The sequence below is a fragment of the Phyllostomus discolor genome, chromosome 4, assembly GCF_004126475.2.
Source record: "Phyllostomus discolor isolate MPI-MPIP mPhyDis1 chromosome 4, mPhyDis1.pri.v3, whole genome shotgun sequence".
Taxonomy (NCBI): Eukaryota; Metazoa; Chordata; class Mammalia; order Chiroptera; family Phyllostomidae; genus Phyllostomus; species Phyllostomus discolor.
This window is the reverse complement of record NC_040906.2, coordinates 36,483,391-36,508,442: the sequence shown is the minus strand read 5'-3', so window position 1 is coordinate 36,508,442 and position 25,052 is coordinate 36,483,391. Positions and strand designations below refer to the sequence as shown.

At 35.9% G+C, this 25,052-nt stretch overlaps 1 protein-coding gene across 4 annotated transcripts in view; it reads left to right on the top strand.

Moving 5' to 3' along the window:
• Positions 1–25,052, top strand: part of GLS (glutaminase) — an 81,747-nt gene that overhangs the window by 50,615 nt on the left and 6,080 nt on the right. For 2 of the 4 annotated variants that reach the window (XM_036023162.1, XM_028510053.2), the window contains exon 15: positions 24,232–24,293. In XM_036023162.1, the coding sequence (XP_035879055.1) occupies positions 24,232–24,293 (62 nt within the window). Of the gene's footprint in view, positions 1–593; positions 4,209–24,231; positions 24,294–25,052 lie in introns of those variants that run through there. The other 2 variants (XM_028510055.2, XM_036023161.1) reach the window with 2 other exon arrangements.

Here is a 25,052-nt window from a genome sequence, read left to right as displayed (position 1 = left end):
ATAGGAAAGTGATTATAGTGCTAGGAGAGACCTTACAAAGCATCATAATAAATTGTATAAACCAGTGTTGATGAAATATTTTTCTATAAAGTGTTGAATGAAGTATTTCTGATGCTCTTAACATAGTATTTTTCTTATCAGTGTGCTTGGCTTCATATTGTTACACATATATACTATTTTTTTAAAGCTAGCATCAAGAGTCAGGACTTAAATTTCAGGAACAAGAGGTTTTTTTTTTGTCTTTATTATTCACTGGATCAAGGGACTTGTTTTAAGTTTTAATTAAATTCCTTTACATCCCATATGGAAAATGTGTATAATAAAGTTACCTAATTAGACCTGAAGCTCATATAAAGCACTTATAGGTAGAAAGAAAATATCTTAGTACAAAAAAAGTGAAATTAAACTAAGTAAATTTTTCTGTCATTAGCTCCAATCAAAGTAACTTCTAATAATATATGAGAATTATGCAAAGCCAACAGTAGAAAATTATATGGGAGTCAACAGGAGTAACATGGAGCAAACATCAAATGGTGGTGGGTGAAAATGTTAACCAATTCTAATAACATTCATTGAAAAATATGGTTTTGTAGCTTGGACCTTTCTTCACTCAAGTGCACTAATAAATTATGTATGTTGCTTGAACAACTAGCATTCCTTTGGACCATTGGACTATGAAAGTCTCCAACAAGAACTTGCTTTAAAAGAGACAGTGTGGAAAAAAGTGTCACCTGAGTCAAATGAGGACATCTCTACAACTGTAGTATATAGGATGGAAAGTCTGGGAGAGAAAAGCTAAAGAAATGGGGTTTAGTTTCACAATGTTCTCCATTTAACCTTTCAATAATCTTCAGTTTTTTTGCATACTATAAATATTTATTTGAGGTTTTTGTGTTCTCAACTTTGAGTGCTGGAGCCAGAAAGCTGTCTTTTTTTTTTTTTTTTTATCTTTGTGTAAAACCAATAGATTAAAAGTGGATTTGTCAATTTTTAAAAAGTATTTATAAATAAATAAAGCAAATTTGCTTTATTTTAAAAAATGCAAAAGAAAAAATTTAAAAAATTTTTTCTTGGTATAGTTAAAAATTTAACTCTAGAGTTAAAATAGTAACAGAAATTTAAAATAGTAACAAAAATTTAAAATAGAACAGAAATGTGTAATTTCTTGGTTCTAAAACTCACATTGAATTTGTAAGTTTCATTACATTTTGTTTTTTCTCTTCCTATTTTAAAACTGATATGATGTCTGTAGTGGCAATAGAAAGTATTTTTATGCTAAATAACAAAACTTTTAAAAAGGTAAAATAATGAATCCTAAATTATTTAATATAACAGTAGATTATAAAATTAGCTCGTTTACATTTTATGCCATTTTTATTAAGTCATGTCTTATGCCACTTTGTAAGTCATGTCTTTGCTTTTTTACTTTGCAACTCCTATGTTCTGTCAGAATTGTCATGTACAGGAGTGTCTTATGTTACTAAAACATTCCAGCCAAAGAATTGCAGATATAAGGTAATGACATGTTTCACTGTCAAAAAGCTTTGATTACTCAGGAGCAGTATTGAGTATCTTCAAGTGAAATGTTTACCTGAGCAATTTTATCTTCATATTATTCACTTAACTTTTCCTGTTATATTTAAATATAAATGGTGAATCTTGGTTTTTAGCTTTTAATGATTTTATTCTAATAATTTCAAAAATGTTAATGAATCTTTCATGATAAAATATAGTAACATTTCATAAACTGTTCTGTTTGAACTCTTATAAATTACTTAGGAAATGAATTAAGTCTGAAGGTAGTAATAATTCTACTAAAGTATCTATTAGGTCTGAATCCTTTCATTTGGTTATAAAAATAGAATATTGAGAATCAAAACTTATTTGTAAAAGGACTGTAGATTCTATACAACCTGATTTCAAATAATTCACAATATTTGAAGTCTGTTTGGCAAAGAGATTATAAAATTCTACAGGACCTATTCACACTTCTTCCGTACTCCATATACCTCTCGACTTCTCCTCACAGTTTCCCAAAGCTTGAAGGTGTTTTTTGTTTTATTTTTTTTTTGTTAATTCATTTTTAAACTTGTAGATTTTGGAGGGGCAGGGTGAGGTCTAGAATGAGAAATTGATAGTTTCTTAGTATCACAGCATATATGTGCTAAGGCAAAATCTGTAAACGTAAATACAATATAGCAAAAAAAGATTTCATTGGATCATTTAGATACTAGTGCAAATATAGATATAGAAAATCTTGGTCATATGATATCTTGAGTTTGGGAACTAGGATATTAGGAAAAAATTTCCTCTCAAAAGGTGTTGTTCAAAAGCCTTTGGAGCTAACATAAGTATTAAAACTTAGAATAGTTAAATAATTGTATGTTAAGTTTTAGAGGATTTTACCAAGGATTTTATGGTTGTTTGAATGGTCCTCTAATGTACAGATGCATATCCTAACTGGATGCTTCTGGTTGTGCTGTTTATACCTCATCTCTGCTATACCTTTGGACACTATAAGTTTCACCAGGGCCATTTGTGGTTTGGGGAACTGAACACCTTCACTGATAGCTTGCCAAAAAGGCTTTAGTCACTGTCCCTCCCCCACCTCCCTCCCCATATGCTATAAATTGTTACATTTTACTATTTTATTTGTAAATTAGTTTTACTTTATAAAATAAAAATTTAATGTTTAACACTGTATCCACAGATTTCAAAATTGTTGTTAATTTGTGGCACTTTTATTATGTTGGTAAAGCTTAAATGTACACTCACCAGTAAAGGAGGGTTATCTAACTTATTATGTTTATAAAATCTTATTAAGGACGAGCATCCCAAAATTTTGTAGGACAGTATAAATGGAAGATGACGGAAGATAATTGTGAATAGGTCCTTAAACTTTACAGTAAAAAAGAAAGAAAAGTCTTTGCCAGATCAACGACATTATTTTAATTCCTTCAGTGTTTTTTAACACATTTTCAAATACAGTTCTTGAAAAGTACCCAGTTATTGTAGGATTTAATGTTTCATGCCATTACTGATTCTTGATATTCAAGCATTTAGAAGTTAGCATATTTGTTTTTCTTTTTATTCATCATTAACATTTCATTTGAAATGCATATCCTTCTTGAAATACTTTATTTTTAGCATAAATGTTGTGCATTTTAATCTTCGTGTTTGGATTAAAACATTTGTGTTATTTAGCTTTCTTTCATTTGCTTTGTATATTTAATAATGTATCTTTTATTTTCTAGTATGCATATTTTTTGTATTGTACAATAAATTTATTTTAAGCTGATTTTATTGTTTTTTTTTATGAAAGCATCTACAGCATTCCTAAGTACGACAGTTGGAATTTTAACTTTTAAAAAGTTATCCTTTATGAAGATACTGTTAAAGTGCTTTATGTTTTTAATTACTTCTGAGGCTGTGGTGAAGAGAAAACTAGAAATACTCAAAAGGGCTTCATCCTTTGATTTTTTTTTTTTTAATGCAGTGTACCGTTGGTGGGATTTGGTTAGGGTGGGTGAGTGGGAGTTTTCCTATTGGTTGTAGTAAGAGTATTTGAATAAAGCCTTTCTTACTAATTTTTTTTTTCTATTTGACAACCTAAAACACAAAACACTATTTGCAGGTTCTTTCTGCTTTCTGAGGAAGAGTATCATTGATGTTATGGATATGTAATCTGTTACCTAGAGTAGGAAAAACATATTGCTAAATCAAATGAAGAGTATCATAATCTCAGTAGAATTTATGTTGAGTGGGGTAATTACAATACAGAAATTTACCTTAGTTATTTTTAAGGGATTTAAGTTTTGGAAGAAACTAAAATTAATTTAAATTAAATTTTGGTATATTTCCACAGCATGGTCCAAATTATACCTAGTCTTCATGAACTGTAGATCAAATATAGTACTTAAAATTTTTCTGTTTGATGAAATCTGCCAGTCACATCCAGAAAAGACATCCCAAATATACTGTAGATGTTTTAAAACTGTTTGAAAGGGAAATACTGTTGTTTGCAGGAATTGTATTTATCTGTAGGATTTTTTTTTTCATAAAGTTTTTTGGGGGCTAGTAAATAAAGACTGTGTCATGGTATATTCAGTGTGTAATAGTTTATGATGATTTGCTTTAAAAGATACATTGGGTTTTGTCATATGGTGGTGGTGGTGGTTTTTAACCATTTAATGCAAAGGGAGAGGTGACCCAAAGAGCTGAATTATCTTGGACTCACTGTAGAGTCTCATAATCATGTATATGTGGGGAAAGAACCACTCATATGTACTGATATGTCAGTCTATATCATGAAAATCCATATATAATGTACATGTTATATGTCCATATGTTTATGTGTATATCTGTATATGTGTGTCTGTTTTTCCATCCATCCACCCATCCTTCCATATTCTGAGAATCAGCAGTTCTTTCCATACAGTATATATAAGTGATTCATCAATCTATTTCTATTCTACATTTTGTAGTAAAAGAACTTCTAACATTTTTGCTGCCCCAGAATTTATAAAACATTTATTTGTTTAATTTAACTTTAATGATACGTGGTTTCTGTTGTTGCTCCTGTTCACTACTAGCACTATCAGGGTAAGACAGTAACAGTATTACAAACAGTATCCATAAAAGGGAAAGCAAGTACATCAGAGTTCATTTGGAATTTGACTGTAAAAACAGCTTTCAGAATTTATTATGTAGAAAGATTGTATTCAACCTAAAATAATGTACTCAGAACAGTTAATGGAATAGTTTATTCTAAAAATTGTGCACAATTTTTAAAAAGTCTACTATTGTATAAAAATTTTGGTTTTTCTCCATTTTCAAGAAAAGGTCTTGAAAATGCTAGAATGCAAATTTATAAAAAGTAATGTGATTTCTGCTTAATTTCTTTGTTAGTATTTTATATTAAATTTAATATTTATATTGTGTAATAAAGACCAGCTAGCTGTTGGAGGTACATGCAACTTGTTATGATGTATCATGGCACATCCCTCAGATTCTCACTGAGGTTTATTCAGAATAGACTTTACTGTAAACCATTTTCATGGAGTGCAAGGACAAAATTATACCTGAACATACATCCAGGTATATGAAGTCCAACCACTTTTATTTCAAATTGTAACACAGTTAAAATATTTGTTTCTTACACTGCTTAGAAACGGAAGAAATTTAATTGAACAGGGAGAGGTTCTTTCCCACTGCTACTGCAAGTAGTTTATTAATGTGAGTACCGTAAATTGCACATGACTTGAAGAAATTTAGAAATTATACAGTCTTAGTCTGGACTTCCTTTTTTAAAACTATAGGGCATTGAGGGCAAAATTTATCCACAAAAAAACAGCTGGTAAGATTTGGTGTTTCTTAAAGTCCTCAACTACTTAAATAGTAATAGAAAAAGATACATTTTAAACAGAAGATGTTAAGTAGACTGATCACACATCTTTTTATTTATTTAATAAGGTGATTGTGTTAACTATGATCTTAAAATGTGCTTTTTGGTTTATATTTTCTGAGTATATGGAAGGAATATTTTAAGGTTGACTTAGTTTATCATTTGTTTTGTAGATTGTAGGTACACTTTAGTAATTTTTCCATCTCGTAGCTATAGAGGTTTTCAAAATATACAAAATGTGTAAAGCCTGTGGTGATTAAAACTTTTATGTTGATTAAAGTTGATGGCTTCCTAATCCATTAACTTTAGTTGCATTGCTTTTTTGGTAGTGTTTGTGGTATTTGGCATAAATTACAAAATACTTACTGAGAACTGTTATGTATTGGTTAAATTTAAAAATGAACAAATCATGATCCTTGGTGCCGATTGCTGTGATGAACTCTCTAAGCAGTTCAAGATGTAGGCTCATGGGAAAAACTAACAAAATGACAAATTCTGGCAATTGATCTTAGAATGCTGTTTTTAACTTTAAAAATGCTAGATTTTTAACTTTAAATCTCATTTAGCAGTTTGGAAATATTTTAGCTAAAATCTCAATGGTAACAATTTTGTGTACTTATTTTTAAGCCAAATTGTAACATCTGGGGACATGATTTTTCTGGGCACTGTATAATTAAAAACAATTATTTTTTCATTAAGTATATACCTGCTGAAATACTTTCAACCCTAGTACCTCAGGTGATTAAGATTATCTTGGAAAGCTCAGCTTTTGAAGGGCAAAATTCTTACCTGAAGTAGTTTCAAATATATGTTTTCATGTAACATTCTTGTTTATTTTTTAAACTATATCACCTTTATTATATTTTTTATTTTTATGTATTTTATTATATATTTTAAATATAGTTTTCCATTACCATTTAGTCTGATTTTTGTATATAGAATGAAAACCTTCTCTGACCAGCAGTTTGACTTGGAACCCTGAGATATAATTTTAATTCATATTCTGTAAACATCTGAAGCGCTTGTTTTATTTTTGCAGTTTATAACTTTCTTCTTTTTTTATTGTTGTTTAGTTACAGTTGTCCCCATTTTTCCCCATTGACTAGCGCTACCCACCCTTCCACCTTCCACATTAAGTCCTACCCACTGTTGTCTTATTTCTAAAATACAGTTCAACCTCTCTAGATCTTTGATGTTCTTTGATTTACCATAATCTTGTAATTTATTAGAATCACATAATGGAGCTTGAAAGTAATCTTAAAGGTTATCTGGTGTAAACTCCCACTCGACCCACACTCCTTTTCCAAGTTTCTTAACACCTTGCTTTCTCAATTAATATCTTTATAATTTTTTTTCCTCTCTTTTGATGGGTTGGTCTGTTTTGTGTTTTGTTGGGTCAGGCTTTTGTTTGTTGTTCGTTTTTAACAAGACGTGTAATTTGCAGTAGGTAATATAAGTTATTTGGGAGACTGTCCCATCAATGTTTATTTGAACTACTTAATTGTATTTTTCTAGTAAGCAGTCATATGTCAACAGTCTATAAAGACCAGTGAAGTTAGAAGTGAATATTACAATTATACAGTAGTTCTAAAAATAAACATTACCCTGGAAACCTTTGAAAGAAAGTATAGCAGAAATGTGACTCTAAAAATAAATGTCGCAATATTGGCTTTTAAAAATAAATTCCATTGGTGTTAGGTTAAATATATATGTAAAAAGATTTTAAACAAGCTAAAGGTTATAAGTTGTAAACAAGTATTTTCTAAGAAAACTTATTTTTTTTTGCAAGTTAGCTTTCCCAGCATATGCTATGCAAAATATATAGCTACTACCCTTGTTTTTATTTTAGATATTTGGATCTGTGTCCTCAGAGCAAGAGTCCTAATTTGTCTGTTTATTACTCTACTGTGTTGTCCTCAATACTGATCTATTTCATAATTCTGGGATTTTTGTTTTTTACTTGTGAAGGAAATGTATATTGCTATTTTTAAAATGCATTTTTTAAAACCTTTGTTGACTTATAAATGTTAAAATTTAAATATTGTTAATCTAAAAACAACACTGGCTTCCTAATTTTCAAAATTTATACTGGCTAGTTAGCTCTTGCAAGTTTATGTAGGTAAGAAACTAAACTTTTAAGAGGCTGGCTCTTATTCACCCTCTTATTTCACATTGCACCTATGAAAATTAGAATGATGTTGAAATATTAGCATCAATTATGAAAGTATAACTACTCTTATTTGAACAATTCCATTGTAAAATCAAAATTAAAATCATGATCTTTAGCCTCTTATTAAACTTTTCTTTAGGTTAAAATTAGTAGTTTTCATTCTTTTGTGTGTGCTTTTCAGGGCTCATCACTTAGGGGCAATTACAGATTATCCCTTGAGGGGATAGCATAAAACTTAAATCTTGGTTTTCTTCAATTAAATGAGATTAATGATGTTGTATGAAACCATGGTATAAATTATTAATTGAACTTCATTCAAGATCTGTTGTTTTTTCTGACAGCATTCAAAATTAAAGATCCTAATTGAAAAACTCAAAATATATTAATTTCAAGTATTCTTTTTCATCCTTTTCTATCATAAATCATTTTTGGCTAAAAATCAGGTACTTAAAAATTATATCAAAAGTTGCTCATAAAATGGGGTTTTTTTGTTTGTTTCCTTTTTTAAAAAAATTTCCAAGTCTTTTTTTTTTTTAAAGATTTTATTTATTTATTTTTTAGAGAGGGAAGGGAGAGAGAAAGAGAGAGAGAGAGAAACATCAATGTGTGGTTGCTGGGGGTCATGGCCTGGAACCCAGGCATGTACCCTGGCTGGGAATCGAACCTGCGACACTGGTTCACAGCCCGTGGTCAATCAACTGAGCTATGCCAGCCAGGGCCATAAAATGGGTTCTTATTTTCAAATCTTTATATTGCTGATATGTTCATTACCAAATCTTTTAATACTGACATTTGCCATTCTAGTTTTCTTTCAAGGGTTAAAAAAAAATGTTAAAGTCCAACCTTTTTCAATATAATATAGCTTATTGTTGATAGTTTATTATTTCAACATTCAACTTCAGATACATCCATCTGTGGGTCCAGTTATGTGCACAAGATTTATGATTTAAAAGAAGAAATGACCTAAATAATATTGTTTCTACTTTGGATCGAGATAAATCTTAACATTCTCTGCACAGTGAAACTTTATTGACATCTCTCGATAAAATGACAGAACAAGTGATTTTGTTAAAGTTCTTTGGTGACTAATATTAACCCTCTTAATCATGCCAATAAAATATTCCTGCCTTAATATGTCTCTCTTTTTTTTTTTTTTTTTTTACCTGAAAGAGAACTTTAGAGAATGACTGGTTTTGAGAAGGAGGGGAAGAAGAGCTTACTTAACTTTCTATTTACTTGTTTGTGAAATGTTTCAACTAAAATATACTATTACGACAGAACTTAGAGAATGTATGACATTTCTTTTTCACCTAAAGGAGAAACAAAACTAACTTGCTATGTTTTGGGTCAAGAAATAAAAACTTGAGAAACTAATTTTTATTTTGTCGCTGTCGTGCAATTTTACTTTACATCCACCATATATATCTGCCATGAAATCAGCACTGTTGTTTATTGGCGTCCCTTATGCGTTGGGCTTTGTCATGTAATGGTCTGCTTACTCATGTGTTAGTTCATTACCTTGTATTTAGGAACTCTGGATGGAGGCCTGCTGCTATGTTTGTGTATTGAGTTTTGAAGTTTTTACTTTTCAAAACTTATTATTCAGTACTATTATGACGCTTAGAACTTTGTGTTCAGAATTTGGGGTATTTTGCAAAAGTTCTTCATAGTTTGAAACTGATTTACCTAGTGCTTTTTGGATATAAATAGCATTAATGAATGCTGGGTGTTCAGGCATAATATCTGTATAGATAGCCCAATGTGATAGACCATAGACAGGAAATTTTGAGGTTTGTTTTCTACCTCAAAAATCCGTGTAATTTTTTTATTTCATAACATCTATTTTAATGTTTTTAAAATATAGTATGTATCAGTTCTATGAGTAACTTTTCCTTCAGAGGTGGAGTAAATAAAATTGGCTTCAGGAAGATGTACCATAAAAGTTGATCCCTTAAAAACCTTAAATAATAGGTTTGAAGTTACCATACATATCTAAATTGGCAATGATGTAAAATGGAAAAGGATGTCCCATCCATGCCTGTTGCCTGTACCCAAAAGCCTTGGAAATCTAGAACTTCCTTTGTCAGTCCCTTAACACAGGAAGCTTAGCAGGGTGCAGACTAGAACTGAATGAACAGTGATTAGTCCTCAAAAGCGTGGACTTAAACCCAGGTAAGGTGGGTTTGCCCAGGCAGTCCAGTTTGCTAACAGAAAATCATGTAGTTTTTTGTATATTTCCACTTTTACTTCCAATGTCAAGAATTTCAGTCAACTAGCAACAAGGCATGCCCTGTACACCATCAGGAGAAACTTAGTAATATCAAAATTTGAATAGTATGGCTTTTAGGCTTTTTGATAATGACTAGCACTTATTGTGGGTTAGCCATAAGTGCAAAGCATGTTTTGAAGATTTTTTAATCTTCAAAAAATCTATGAAGTATATACTATAATTATTACCTGTATAGATTTATGTAGGTCTTCAAAGTTCCCTAAGGTCATTTAGCTTTTAGGTGTATAGAACTAGGATTTGCACCCAGGTAGTCTGGTTCCAGAGCCCATCCTCTTGACCACATGCAACTATAACCAATATGTTCTTGCTAATAAAAGTGAGATACTCCATAAAGATACAATGACACAACTTCAGAGTGCCTTGATAGACTAAGAATTTGGAATTTTTATATTAAAAAGGTTATTCTGTGATAATTTCATTTTTCACTATATGTATGATGCAGGTAGTGCCTTCATCCCGTATTACCAATATTCTATGATTTTAATATATGCATATATGTATTTCACTCATAGAAAAGAGATTCATATCTCCAGAGATCTTTTCACAAATTAGGTGTGATGGGAAACTATTGAGGGACTTAATTGACATGATCTGACATAATCACATTTATTTTCTGAAGTGTTGATCCAATCAGGAAAGGCCAATATTACTTAACTGCGAGTGAAGTGGAAACATCTAGTAGTACTTAACAATAAGATACACAGTAAACCCTAACTCTTACTGTTAAAGTTATTCCTTAGCTCTATTGTAGATATAAATGCTTTTTATTGCTTAAAATATCTTCCTTGTATGTTCCTACAGCATTAAGTATAAATTAGTATGTTAGTACTGAAGACGTGTTTATTTTATTGTAGTTCTTAAGATTTTAGAAGATGCATTTTTAAAAATCCTTTTGTTTACTTTCTCTAAATGTGTATCAGCTAAACTCAAATTCATTAAAATATTTATAAACCCTCCCTTTTTAGAACTTTTCCTAGAGCTCAAAGGGGCTTTTATAAGCCCTACTTATATATGACAGTTTTATGGATTAGAATGTCCAAAAATGATTGCATTTTTTTCAGATCTGCACTTGTTTTTAGTATAAAATTTCTCCTTGAAAATCAAAACTAGAATGATTCAGTGATGAAAAGATGACATTTTTTTATCATTTAGAGCCATTTACAGTCATCCTTGTATATATGCTTGAGTTCAAGTTTAATGACTTAAATACAGTATAAACAAAATCACAAAAAATATGCCATGCATACTAGACAGTGAAGAAACACAACTGCAATTAAACTGTATCTAAAGCTACTTCTACCTATCCCAGGGCCCTTACTCTGGCAAGTTGGGGGCAAATGTACCCATTTCCAATTAAATTGTTCTCCTTCAAGTATTACTTTTGCAGCAAAGTGCAATGGTACTAGAGTAATCAAATACCTCATTCTTTTTACGAAGTTGCTTTCCCATTTATGTTGCTGTAAGCAAGTGGCCAGGACTCTTCTGGTTTCTAGGTTAATATTGTCAGTCCTTGTTTTACTTAACTTACCAAACAATTTTTCGTCTCAATCTACCAGGAATTTTGTGTTCTTTGGTGTGTGTTTTTTCTTCATTTCTGGTACTATAGTGTAGATCTCCCACCAGTGCCTAAGATTAGATCCCTCTACATAAACTAAAATTTATAACCTTTAAAATTACTTTTTTCCTATCTACTAAAAACCAGTTACACTCACTATTTCATTAGTTTTTGTTTAAACAGCATACAACCAGAATTAGTTCAAAATACTTAGCCCATTTAATGTGATGGAGTAGTTCAGATTTTATATAAATTAACTTTAGCATTACCCTGTTCATTATTTGTCCACTAATTAGTTCTTCATTCCCCCAATATTTATTTCTTGCCTTTAATGTGCCAGAACTTGTGATGTGCTTAGGATATTCAGTAGTTAATGAGACAATTATGATCCATCTCTTGGTGTTTGCAATGCAGAAGGGGATGCAGACAGTGAATAAATAATTACTAAAATAATTTAAATGGTGGTAAATGATTTATTAACATTGATACAGATCTAGTTTATTTTAATTTGTAAAGGAAGCAAAATGGTATATACCATATGACACCATTTTTATGCACCAAAGTACACTTTATGAGACACTGTTCAATGTAGTTCAACTATAAGAATGTGCACACCCATTTTCAATAAAGCTTACTTCTGGGAGGAAGGGGAACAGTTGAGGAGGCGAGGTTAGTTAGCTGTATCTTTAACATTTTATTTTAAAAATACTTAAGCAAATATGATGGTGATAAAAGAAGTGTAGAGTGCTAGGAGAGAGTATAGCAAGAAAACCTAGCCCTGGATGGTGTAACTCAGTGGAATGAGTGTGGGCTGCGAACCAAAGTGTCGCAGGTTCGATTCCCAATCAGGGTACATGCCTGGGTTGCAGGCCATGACCCCCAGCAACTGCACATTGATGTTTCTCTCTCTCTTTCTCCCTCCCTTCCCTCTCTAGAGATAAATGAATAAAATCTTAAAAAAGAAAAAAGAAAACCTCATTTTATCTGGAGGAGTAGGTGTGGTTGGTTTTCCCTGAAAGGTGATGGTTAAGTTTTGAGTGAGTTAAAGGAGGATGGAGTAGGATTAATAGAATAGTCTGTCTTGAAGGCCCCAGGACAGGAAGGAGTTTAGGACATTTGGAGAAGGTGGAAGAAAGCAAATGTGATGAGAAAGGGAGGCAAGGTAAGTTAGAATTGCCCTGAATGAATCTTAAGAGAGAAGACCACATAGGGTAGGCCTCACTTTAATGTGCATTCGAATTGTCTGTGTGTCCTAATTTTAAAATGCAGATTCCTAAGGCCCAGCCCTAGAGGTTGATTTTAAAACTTTCATTTTTAATCATCACTATAGGTGTTTCTGCTATAGGTAGTCCTCTGAACACAGTTTGGGAAACATTTGTATAGGGTTTTACATCCCATATTAAGACTTTTGGACTAATCAAAGTGCAGTGGGGAACTTAAAGGAACTTAAAGGGCATTCCCCTTTTTAAGAAGGGGAATGACGTGATTGGTTTTTAAACACTTATGGAGAGTGGATTAGAGGAAGACAGAAGTAGAAGTTCTGAGCCTGAGATGTGTGATGTGACGGTGGCTTAGAATAGGGAAGCAAGAGATGAGGGAGGTAGTTAGGGGTGGTTTTTTAATATGACAGTAGGACAGCCATTGCTGTATTTACTAAGATGGCAAATACTGGAGGAGCAAACCTTGGGGTACAGAAAAAATTAGTTTTGGTGATTGTAACAAGAGTGTGTTTGACTAGACGTATCAGGAGATGAATTAACAGTGGTTTAGACAAATGGAGTTATTCTTTTTAACGTAACAAGAAGTCTGGGGGTAGATAATCCAGGACTAGTGTTACCAGTGAAGAGTACTTCTGCTCTGACCAAACTTGGTATGTCGGCATGAGACCTCATACCTGTCACCTTATAGGCACAAGGCAGCTCTCCCACCGTTGGCCTCACTTGTATGGTCACAGTGGAGGGAGAAAGGAGAGAATGACTCCTAAATCAGATAAAAGAAGTTTTACAAAAACCCATCTTGACACTGGCCAGACTGGCTGCAAGGGAATTTAGGGAAGTATTTTTAGTTGAACACATTGCTACCCCCTAACAAATAAGAGATTCTGTTAGTATGGATGGGGTAGCAGATGGAAAATGGTAGGCAGTTAGCAGTGTGTGAAAGCTAACTTCTGTTTGACGTATCTATGTGAGGTATCCAAGTAGTCAGATCCAGGCCTCAAATCTAGAGTGGTCAAAGCTGGAGATAGAGTTTTGTGGGTGGTCAGCATGGAGAGAGTAGCTTCAAAGCTGTTGGAAGTGTGTGTGATTGCTCAAGGAGACCATGTAGAATGAGAAGAAACTTGAATGAACTCCCATTTTCAAAGTAGGATAGAGTAGTAGGGCCCCCACTAGGGAACACTGTTGGCCAGAAGAAAAAACCCTGCATAGTGTAGTATCAGAAGTCAGGAAAAAAGTATCTCAAGAAGTAGGATAAGTATTAAAAGTAAGATGAGGGGTGTCCGTTTACATGATGTTCTTAATTTTCTTTGTTTTGGTGTTAAAATGTCCTTTAATTTAGTAACTGATAATAGTACATGGTAAAGTGGTTTTTATTGTTTGTCTTTGGAAAATAAAAAATTGATAGCCCATATTGGTACCCTCCACCCCCAGTTTTAAATAAATTATATTGGCTTTGAGATTCAAATGTCATTCAAAGAACAACTGGAGGAGGGTAGGTTTGGCTGCTGAATGGAAACGATGGAGTAAAGAAGTCGTTCACTTGCTGCTTGATGTAGATAAGAGAGAGGAAATGGCCAATAACATGAGTCTCTGGCAAGAGATGGAGCTCTCAGCACAAGTAGAGGACTGGGTTTGGTGGAAGAGCATCTTCAATAAAGTAGGACTTTGGAAGGCAAGTAGGTAGGTTTGCAGACATGGGCGGGGGGAGGCTGAGGAAGTTTCTGTCCACTGGCTTCCATTTTCCTGCAGAGTGTGAAAGGAGACTTTCTGGTGAGAAGGAGCTATGAGGTTGGAGGGATGCTGCTAGGTTTCAGGGCATAGAGAAGATAGGAAATGTAGGAAATGTTTGATCTTAGAGAAGGGGAGAGGGTGCTGAGGGCAATGTGGCAATGTCGTCAGAATACTGTTGAAGTTAGTTATTGTGGACTTACAGGGTTGGCAATCTTTGTTGCTTCCAAACCCTCCCCTGCCCAATCCAATGGCTGCATCCTGAATTTGAGTTTAGAAACTGCAGAAAATCAGGCAAGGGATTTTAGAGCATTAACCAGTAACATTTTAACAATAGGCTTTGGGATCTACTTCAGAGCCAGCCTACATAGAAGACATCCTATTAGGGTTTTTTCCTTTTAGAATTTGGTTTTACTTAAATAATGTTCATCTCTGTTAATAGAGATTACACTGACAAGAGAGTCTTGTGTATGATTTTGCCACATCCATTCTTTTTGATTCACTGAATAAAATAGTATTGATAAGAATTATAAAGGTTAAAGATGAGTGCTAGGCATGATAAGACCCAGAGAATAATGCTGAGTGATTTTTTTGGGTGTGTGCATACACACACACACACACACACACACACACATTCATGTATCACCCTCAAACATTACATTGCTTTATTTTTAAGGGTCTTAAAAATATCCTATTCTCCCACAGCTTTTTATATTATATGCTGGTGGAACATGTCATTAAAACTTGAAAAGTAATCAAATGTCTGTAAGCACTTTGTAAAGTACATAGCACTGGAGAAACGTCACTGTGTCTGTTCTGTGTGTCTTGTGCATAAAGCACACACGTTGGACTTTCCACAATACAATTGTGAATAAACATTAAGGAATGTAGAGAATTAAGTATGGCTCTCTGAAGACCAATGAAAATGAGGGATTTATTTCCAAAATCAAAGCAGCCAGGATGTATTGTGCTTGGAATAACTATGGGATACTCGTGTCCGTGTGCCTTTGTTGTACTGTGCAGGTGTGTCCCAGCTGGCTCGCAGCCCAGGTTGACTGTGAATTCGGCCCAACACAAAATCGTAAATTTACTTAAAACATACGAGATTTTTTATGATTATGTATCACAATGTATTTAATGTGTGGCCCAAGACAACTCTTCTTCCAGTGTGGCTCAGAGATGCCAAAAGGTTGGACATCCCTAAGAGGGTGTGCAGAGGGGAGAGAGGCCCTTTAAGTTGAAACCATGATTCTGCCTCTGCCACTGCCAAAACCTTGTTTTGTTTCCCAGGAGAAGGAGAACCCCATCTTTCAGGAACCTCTTTGTATTTATTTAAGTTTTTACCAGACTCAGAATCTTTTGGTTCCTGTGGCCCTGCTCCTGAAGCAATACATGTAGGCTTTTGCTGAATTTCTTCTCTTATTTTTCTTTGCTTTTAGTTTCTTTGACTCTTTGGGGTTTCATGTACTTGGTTTTTATTAGTTAATAATTGTAAACACACATGACACTTCATCATGACAGAAGTGTGGCACCTTGTCCTCTATCTGAACACTAATATAATAACTAATCTTCATGGAGTTTTACAAATATTTGTATAAGAGAGGAGAAAACCAGGAAGATAATAAGAAACTTGGATAGTTGTCAGTGGAGTACAGACACTCCGGCCTGCACATAGGAAATCTCCTTGGATTCAGAGGAATAGCTAGCTGCCTTTGCCCTTGCTCGTTTTTGTCTCCTATTGGCTGCTTACATCTTAATTAGGACTACTGTTTGTCAGACCACACAAAGATATAATTGTTAGCTACTTTTATACTCAGATATAAAAGGAGAGTTGCTTATGAACCCACTGGTTTCTTTTTAGACTTTTCATTGGCGTTTGCCAGAATCATGTGAGCCACTGAGATAAGAAGTCGTTCACTTGCTGCCAGTGCTTTAGCAGAGCTCTGTTCACATTAACCCAAAACACACGTTCCATCTTAGAAACTGCAACACAAAGAATGAAGATACTAACATTTCTCCATTGTGGCATCAATATACCAAATTGAGTAATTTGTTTTGTTCCTTTTATTTTTTTTTCTTCAATTAAAAAAAAAAAGACTGGTTAGCATCTCAATAGAAAAATAGTATCCAATATCCCTATAAATTGTTTCTTAGTTGTTATTTTCTGATTTCCCATCACAACCTATTTTAGTCTTGGTATTGTATTGGTGAGGAAATCTCGTCTCAGGTTTTCTTAGGAAATCTCTTGGCCTAGTAGATACTGAATACTGGCGTCAGGCAGGCTGTGCAGAAGCCCGCCCTTGGCCACCTGACATTGTCATCTTGCTCAGGTTTTAAACATGCTAGCCTTCAGTTTCCTGTCCTTTGAATAATAGTAATAGGGATTATTACACTTACAGCACTCAGCTTAGTTCAGACAGAGTAGGTGTTTCACGTTAGCCATTTTGTTGGAAACAAAATACAATCCGAACTTTTTGTCTACATGGGTTGTCAGATTCCTTTGATATAATTATGACTTAGTTTAAGAAATACTACTTCACTGAGAAGTTTTGAAAATGGTATGCACAAGAGATTTATTCACTAATCATGAGCAGAGTGGTGTGTGGAGCTGACATTTTTAATGAAATATATTTTGTAAATGAAATTTCTATAATTTCACTTAGAGTAAAATTTACTGTTTGACTTACCCACTCTATTAAAATTACCATATGAGAACCTTCTGTATTTGAGTAAAAAAATTGAAATGTGGTCATGAAATTGCTAAACTGTTATTCATAAAGGGCTTTCTCTAATCCTCTGATCCTGTCAGTTTGGATTAGTTTTGTCTATATATAGAATGTTAATTGTGTCTGAACAAATCACTAGAAAGCTTAGTAAATGTGGCCCCATACTGATCTTGAACTGTCTAATCATGAAAATACTGGTGCTTTGTTTTACACATCCATATGGATGTTAAATCAGCTCAGTAATAAGGGAAAGAGAAAATATCCTTGATCACATACACATTATACAGGTTTATATTTATACCCTTGTCATAAAGCAATTAATTGACATTTACTGACAACTCTAAATTTTTCTTTAGTTATACTGTAATAAGTGTGTATTTTTAACCTGGCCTTATGAAAACTCTTTATGAAAGAAGGCTGTAAAAGCCAAGCTGTAGTGAAGCTTTTAAAACAAAATTGGATCTGGAGTGATGATGGTTTATTTAACAGATCACAAAGAGTATCTATTCCACAGCAACAGATACTGTCATGAGCTGGAAACAAGAGAGCAGCTTACGTCAAACTGGAAAAAAGTCTGGTTTTGATACTCCAAACATGCCAGTGTTAAATGAACTTGTGAACTGGAACATTTTTGTCCTCCTGTTATATGACTTTGTACAAATAAACTAAGATAAGGTTAGTTGGTTCTGGCAGGTTCTGATAAAAAGGCCTGATAACAGAAAATGCGGTAGTACTGGAAAACCTGCAATATGAAAGGAAAACTGTTAATGTTTAATTTATAAATATTTAGTGGCCACTTGCCCAAATGAAGTTTGTCTTTGCTATGGGGAGGCACAGGTTAAACATAAGGGCACTTAATTCATACAGGGCACTGTTCTGCCAGGTAGGCCCTGCTGCTTTGTACTGAGGAACGATTCACCTAAACACAGGTTCCATGCCCCTGGCAGTTACTGTTAACTCACTGTTTTCCAGACCCCAGCCTTCCTGACAGGTATTTTAAAATTAATGTAACTCAAGGATCCACTGGGAAATTAGGGCAAAGGGCCTTGATCAATGATTAACACACCCACATTCTTTGCAAGAGTTGGCTTGAATTTGGATGAGTCATCTTTTAGGGGTCCTCCTCCTTCAGTCTGGTTTGCTTTGGTGGTCCTTCCAGAGGGTGTACCAGTGGCGCTGGGAATATTTGTGGAACCCTTATAACCGAGCAGGGACTGGACTGCCCCAAATGAGATAACAATTCATTTGCCATCTCAAAGCTGTTGAACTGCTCCATTTTCTTTCTTGGCATTCTACTTATAGCTCATTTCTTGATTTATGCAAACCTTAAAAATGTATGTGGCTATTGCTGGTATAAAGAGGCATTTGGGGCTTTATATATTTTTAAGATTTTATTTCTTTATTTTTAGACAGAGAGGAAGGGAGGGAGAAAGAGGGACAGAAACATCAATATGTGATTGCCTCTCACTGCCTCCCCCCACCCCCCGGGACCTAGCTCACAACCCAGGCATGTGCCCTGACTGGGAATCATACTGTGACCCTTTGGTTCTCAGTCCGGAGCTCAGTCCACTGAGCCACACCAGCCAGGGCTGGGACTTCAATTTTAAATGGTGCTGTGCACGTGCTGCCTCCTAGTGTTTTTCTGTGTTGGAGTGGATGACCCTCGTTTTGCAGTGAAGCTTCTGTCTTCTGATTTGGGCTAAATTCAGCCCCTGCAGCTAGCTTTTTGTTTTCATGGAAAGAATACTAAGCCCCAATGTTAACCTTTTAATAATTTTTTAAGGCAAACTAATGCCCCCCACCAAGTTCGTCACAAAGCCTTTAAGTACATTAAAGTTTTCTGACTTATTTTACATCTATCTCTTTGAACTGAAACATGCTTATGAAAAAATATTAGTATACTCTCAATAAACTGGTTATATTCTAAAATCAGTCTTTCATGAGCCTTATTAATAAGAAATTTACCCTTAGAACTTCAGAAACATTGAATGATTGATACACCCACACTGTATAGCTCTTCAAACTAGCTTGGTCTAAATTCAGAACTTGTTAAAGGTGTAGTTCATGCTTACAGTCACAAGGAATCAAGGACTCACTGCTAGTATACTGTAAAGAATAAGAACTATAGGTAGTTGACATCAATGCTGTGCATATCAGAAGTCTGGATTTCTCTTGAGTAGTCGGGGAGATAAGGGACACAAGTCAATGTATCGCGTGTGCTGGTGAAGCCAGTGCCGGAGGAAGAGATGACTTCCGATTTGAGATTAGAGTTCACAGAGGAAGGGTTGAGAATGACATTGCAGTGACAATGGGTACAGAAAAGATGTTTTCAGGGAATAAATAGTATGTGCTGTGGCTTGGGAGGAGCAGCAGGTATGTTTAGGGTTGTGGTGGGAAAGAAGGTGTGTAACTGAGGACTCCTCACCACGTGCTGTCACAGAGCACCACATGGGCAGCTGGCAGCAAGCTACGTGGATGCTGCTGCTGGAGGAGATGCATGAGGAAGCGTGGCCGCCAAGAAGGGCTTTCTGAGGCACGCACGCTAGCCATTGAGGGAATGGAGAGAGTTGATTAGGAATTGGTGTCTACCCAGGAGAGATAGGAGCGTAGACACTAAGATAAAAATAAGGGTAGTGGTAAGACCAGTTTTCCTCTGTCGAGGTTGAGAGAGAAAACAGTGAGTTGGCAGACTCAAGAGCCTTGAGTACCAGGCTAAAGAATTTAAATTTTATCAGGAATTATTTGGGTGTTTTTTTTTTTTTGATACTCCTTGCTGAGGAAACCTTTAGTGATCAGAGCAATGTTTTGTGAAGGTGGAAGGAAGGCTAGAAGCAGGGCACCAGTTAGGAGAATTGAATAAATTTGTAACACTATTTGAAGAAGTAAAATGAAGGGAAATAGAAGAATAAATAATTATTATAATTTAATCCCCAAATGGTGGTAACAATTTGAATATTTGATGCTTTGGGAGAAAATACTCATTTAGTGAACACTTAAAAAATTGAGATGTAATCAACATAACTAAGGGCTACAGTGTGTTCATTTGAGTCAACACATTTTTTGTATCATTTTGAGTCAACACATTTAATGAGCATCTATTATGTGTGGGGGGCACGGGGCTTATTGTTGGGAGGAAAAAGGCAGAATCTCTGCCCAAATGAAGCTTACATTTCATGGGGAAAGAGACAAGAAACAAATAGGCAATGATAAGGGCTCTAAAGAGAAAAAGCAAGGTAGGCGACCAGGAGTGATGAAAAGGAGGGCCGTGTTTCAGAGTCTTGTGAGATAACATCTGAGTAAAGACCTGAATGAAGTGAGCAAGGGAGGCTCTTCACTACCCGGGAAAGCATCCCCAGCAGCAGCGCAGCAGGTGCAGCCTCAAATGCCCAGTGGCTGCCTGGCTGGGGTAGAGCAAGGGGCACAGTGGTAGGAAATGAGAGAGACAGTGTAACCAGGGAGGAGAGTATGTAGTGTCCCGAAAGCTGTGGTAGAGAGTTCGAGTTTTATTCTAGGTATGTTGGAAAGTCACTGGGAGTGCCAAGATCTGTATTTTCAAAAGATCACTACGGAGCAGAGTTAAACAAGAGGAATATAGTCACATGCCACTGAATGATGGGATATGTTCTGAGATATGTGTCATTAGGTGATTTCATTGTTGCACAAGTATCATCAAGTGCACTTACATAGCCCTAGGTGGTATGGTCTACTACACACCTCGGCTCTGTGATACACCACCGTGGTATATATATGAAGTCTGTTGGTTAACCAAAACATCAGGCAGTGCATGACTGTAGTTAGGAGGCTGTTGCCATCCCTGAGGTGACATAAATCGGTAGCTCTGAGCCTAGGGCAGCAGTATTGGAGAGGGTGAGAAGTGGTGGGATTCTAAATGTCTTTGGGAGGTGGAACATATTTGTTGATGAGCTAGGTGTGGGTTGTGAGAAATAGAATTGAGGAATACCTCCAGGGTCTGTGTGGTGGGTTTGTGACTAAGAAAAAAGAATTCTGCCCCCCACCCCCACCCCGCATAAGCAGACCCTCTCAGCACATTTGTGTGGAGGCTCCCTTTCTCCCATCAGAGGGACCTGGGTTCCGGACGACACAGCAGGGAACCAGCAGCCTGCACGTCCACTTGTGCAGGGCTCAGCCTGTGCAGTCGAGTGCAGCAGCCCTGGATGGTAACTCAGTTATTGCCCCGGGCTACTGGGTGAATTGTAGTGTCATTCCAAAGTGAGGGGGACAGGGAGAGGAGCTAAGGTCGGGTGGGGAGTGGAGGGAAATTGGTGGAATCGAGTCCTCATTTGGGCATAAGTTTGAGATGCCTGTTAAACCTCCCAGAGGCAACGTGAAGTAGGCAGACTGATTAGGATTTTTGGAACCCAGTGGGGAGCCATCAGGGCTGCAGAGAAGTTTGCTATTTTTAAGTTTGAAATGACAGCATGACAAAGCAAGTGGAGATGTAGGGTTAAAATTTACAAACAAAGATTAAAAGATGTAGAGTGCAGTCATTCTGCACAAGGGAATGTATAAATCATGGAGGGAATTATGTTGGAAAACACGAAGGATGGAGACTACCTTCGGAGTATTACCAGGCAGTGGAAAGTGGGAAATGACGGTAAAGCCAACGGACAGGAGAGGATCCAGTTGACCAGCATCGTGGAAGACTAGGAGTGAGAGGTCAGAAATAATCAGGCTTTAGGACAGCTGCCAGAGCTTTGAAGGTACTATTTAGAGGTGGTAGTGGGTATGAAGTTAATTTTCAGGGAATTAAAAATACAAACTACTTTCGGAAAACAGGTACTGAAGTGGTAACAACAGGGGTTGTGCGTTGGTTTTTCAAAATAGGATGAAGTTGTGACGTCAAGGCAGAGATGAGGGGACCAGTGGAGGAGGGAAAGTCGAAGGTACTAGAAACAAGGGGTAAATGAAGGAGCAGATTTCGGGGGTCTGGGGGACACAAGTCTGAAGAAATAGGAAAGAAGTATGTCTCAGATGGGAGGAAAGATAGATACTTTTTGCTTTGAGGTTGCAGGGAAGGAAGGGAAAGTAGGTCTAAGAAGCAGGTATTTAGCATAACAGGAGGGAGAGGTGAGAACAGTTTGTATCAGTAAAACTGTGGGCAGGGTCACCTGTTCTAGGTGTCAGCCTGGGTATTAACGTCTGAGAAAAGTGTGAAAGGGAACCAAGAAAAAATTGTCAAGCACTTGAATAGGAGAATAATGTGTAATGGCCCATCAGCTGTTGTTTTTTTTTTAAGGGGGGTGTAAGAATATAAAGGGAATTGAGAATTCCAAATTGACCCCATTTAAAAAAAAAAGTTAAGGGCACCTGGACCAGTGGTCCGTAACCCAGCAGAGTGCATTTCAAAATCACCTGGAGACTTTTCAAAAAACTGGTTTCTTGTAAATGTAGAAATGGGAGGGGAGATGCGTATGTATACTTTCAGAACATTCTGGTTCATTCCATTAAGCTCCCCTCCATCCCACCCCACCCTGAGAAAACTGTCAGGGTTTGCAGGAGATTGACTGGCTACAGAGATGTAGTACTGGGTAGCCAGAAGGAAAGTTAATGGACTGAAGGAATAAAAAGGGTTTTTTGTTTGTTTGTTTTTAGTGATATCAACAATAATAGTAAGCAGGAGTAAAATTAAAAAATTGGAGGTGTGCTCAGGTAGCTAGGTTCCTAAACTGCAGAACTTTACAGAGTCTTTCATATGCTCATGAATCCCCAAGAAGGGGGACTTAGTATTTTAAAAATATCTGACCACAGGACCCTGTTTCCTCCCTTATTTTTACTGTAGACACTAATGCAGATGTCCCCATTCCCCCCCTCCTTTGCCCACCTCTCCCCATCCTCCGTCCCCCAGGACCCTCTTGCTTGTGGAGCGTTTGTGATCTCCTTTCCGTAGAACACGTTTTGAAAATGCTGAAGTAGAGAAGGCCCAGCGGTGGTCAGTTTCAGTTGGTTTAAAAGTTCACAGGTGGGGGAGAGGGAAGCCATAGTGGAAAAGGAGGAATGTCCGGGTTAAAATCTCAAAAGCAGCTCCCAGAGCTGTGGCTTTGTTTGTGGATCGCTGGTTCTGGGTTTGTTTTTTTTTGTTTGTTTATTAGAGAGAGGGAGAGGAAGTGGGAGGGGAAGAGTAACATCTACCCCTTGCTCCATTTATGCATTCATTGCTTGATTCTTGCATGTGCCCTGACCAGGGATCAAACCCACAACCTTGGTGTATTAGGATGGCATTAACCAACTGAACTACCCAGCCAGGCTAGCTGGGTTACTTTCCACCCCTCCAATTAAAGTTCCCCTTTCTTCTATTAAGTGCAATATCAATTGTTGAAGTTGCAAAGTATAAGATAAAAGTGGGAATTTACGAAGGATTCACGAACAGTGTATGCTCAACAATTTAGTTACCCCAAAATTACTGGATAAAAAGTCTTTATGAAAACAGACCAAAATTCAATGGCTTTAGGATAAACTCACTTTTTCCTTGTTATAACAAAGTGGATAATTGTGAAAAGATACATGTTGAAGTCTTGGAGCGCTCAATAGCAATGCCGTAGTATTTCAGGAGGTTACTCACCTTCTAAGCAGAGGCAGTGCCTTGGGCTCTGAGAATGCCCCAACTCACGCTGCCTGGCTTAGAGAGAAGACTGTCTTTCCAGTGAAATACAGCCTTCTTCTCAAGTTTGAGGTGGTTTATACTGAATGTTGTCTCTCAAGATTTCCAAGGCCAGAGATTGGGGATGACGGTGATGGCAGATAGGGATCAGACATTTATGTAGCATGATTTAGTCTTTAATAATAACATCACAGCACTGAAACACACTGGATGAGAAAGGATGAGAAACAATCTTTAGTTGCCCCAACTGTGTGTGTCACAGGTTACAACTTTCCATTCTTTTGGACAAATTGGTATCATTTCATTCCTTCCCTTGTGTGTCTTTATTGTTGAATTTCCCTTCATAATCTTCTGTTGGAAAAAGAAAAATAACACATATATGCCTTCAATTTGTGCACTTGTGATAACCTTCTGTGTAACCAGCTGAAACGTTCAAAGCACGTGGAATTGCTTACCAGTGAGGATTTACATTCTATGTATTTATTTTCTACTATGGAAGCCTGAACTTTCTTTTCTTTACAGGTAAAGTCAGTGATAAACCTTTTGTTTGCTGCATATACTGGAGATGTGTCTGCACTTCGAAGGTATGTTAACGGGGTGGAATAGCATGTGGTTTAAAGATGTTTATGAAATTGCTTCTGGGCAAATGACCATGTTAAAGCTAAAATCTCACTCACATTTCCCTCTAACAGAATGACTCAGACAAATTTATATTAAATTTCCACTTCCAGTGTGGTAGGCTTGCCATGCAGTCCTATTCTTTTCTACTTCCTATCAAAGCCCAGCCCGCCCCCCACCCCGTTTTCCTAAATGATAACTGTTCAGATGCCTTCTCAACCCCCATCTCCCCTCCCCTCCCCATCTCTGGGGCAGGGGGGTGATGTGCAAATAGGGCATTTGGTGTTCTACAAATCACCAGAGTTACAAAGATCGAATAGTACTGTGTATTTAACATGAAGTCTTTTGTAAAGACTTGCAACTGAACTTTAATGTGAAAAAATGTCTGTGCTTAATTTCCTCCTTTGTTTTAAAGTCTGATTAGTACTTGTATTAACAATACTGTGTTACAAACTTCAAAGTTGCTAAGAGACCAGATCTTAATTGTTCTCACCACAAAAAGAAAACCCAGTGGTAATTATGTGGTTGATAGAAGTGTCAGCTAACACTTTGTCGATAATCACATTGCAATATATAAATGTATCAAATCAACACATCATATACCTTAAACTTACATGTTATATATCAGTTATATCTCAATAAAAATGTGCTCTTCAAAGACATTTTACAAAAATAAAGTCTGATTAGTACTTGTAAACTGTAGACTGTAAAACATTCAAGAATGG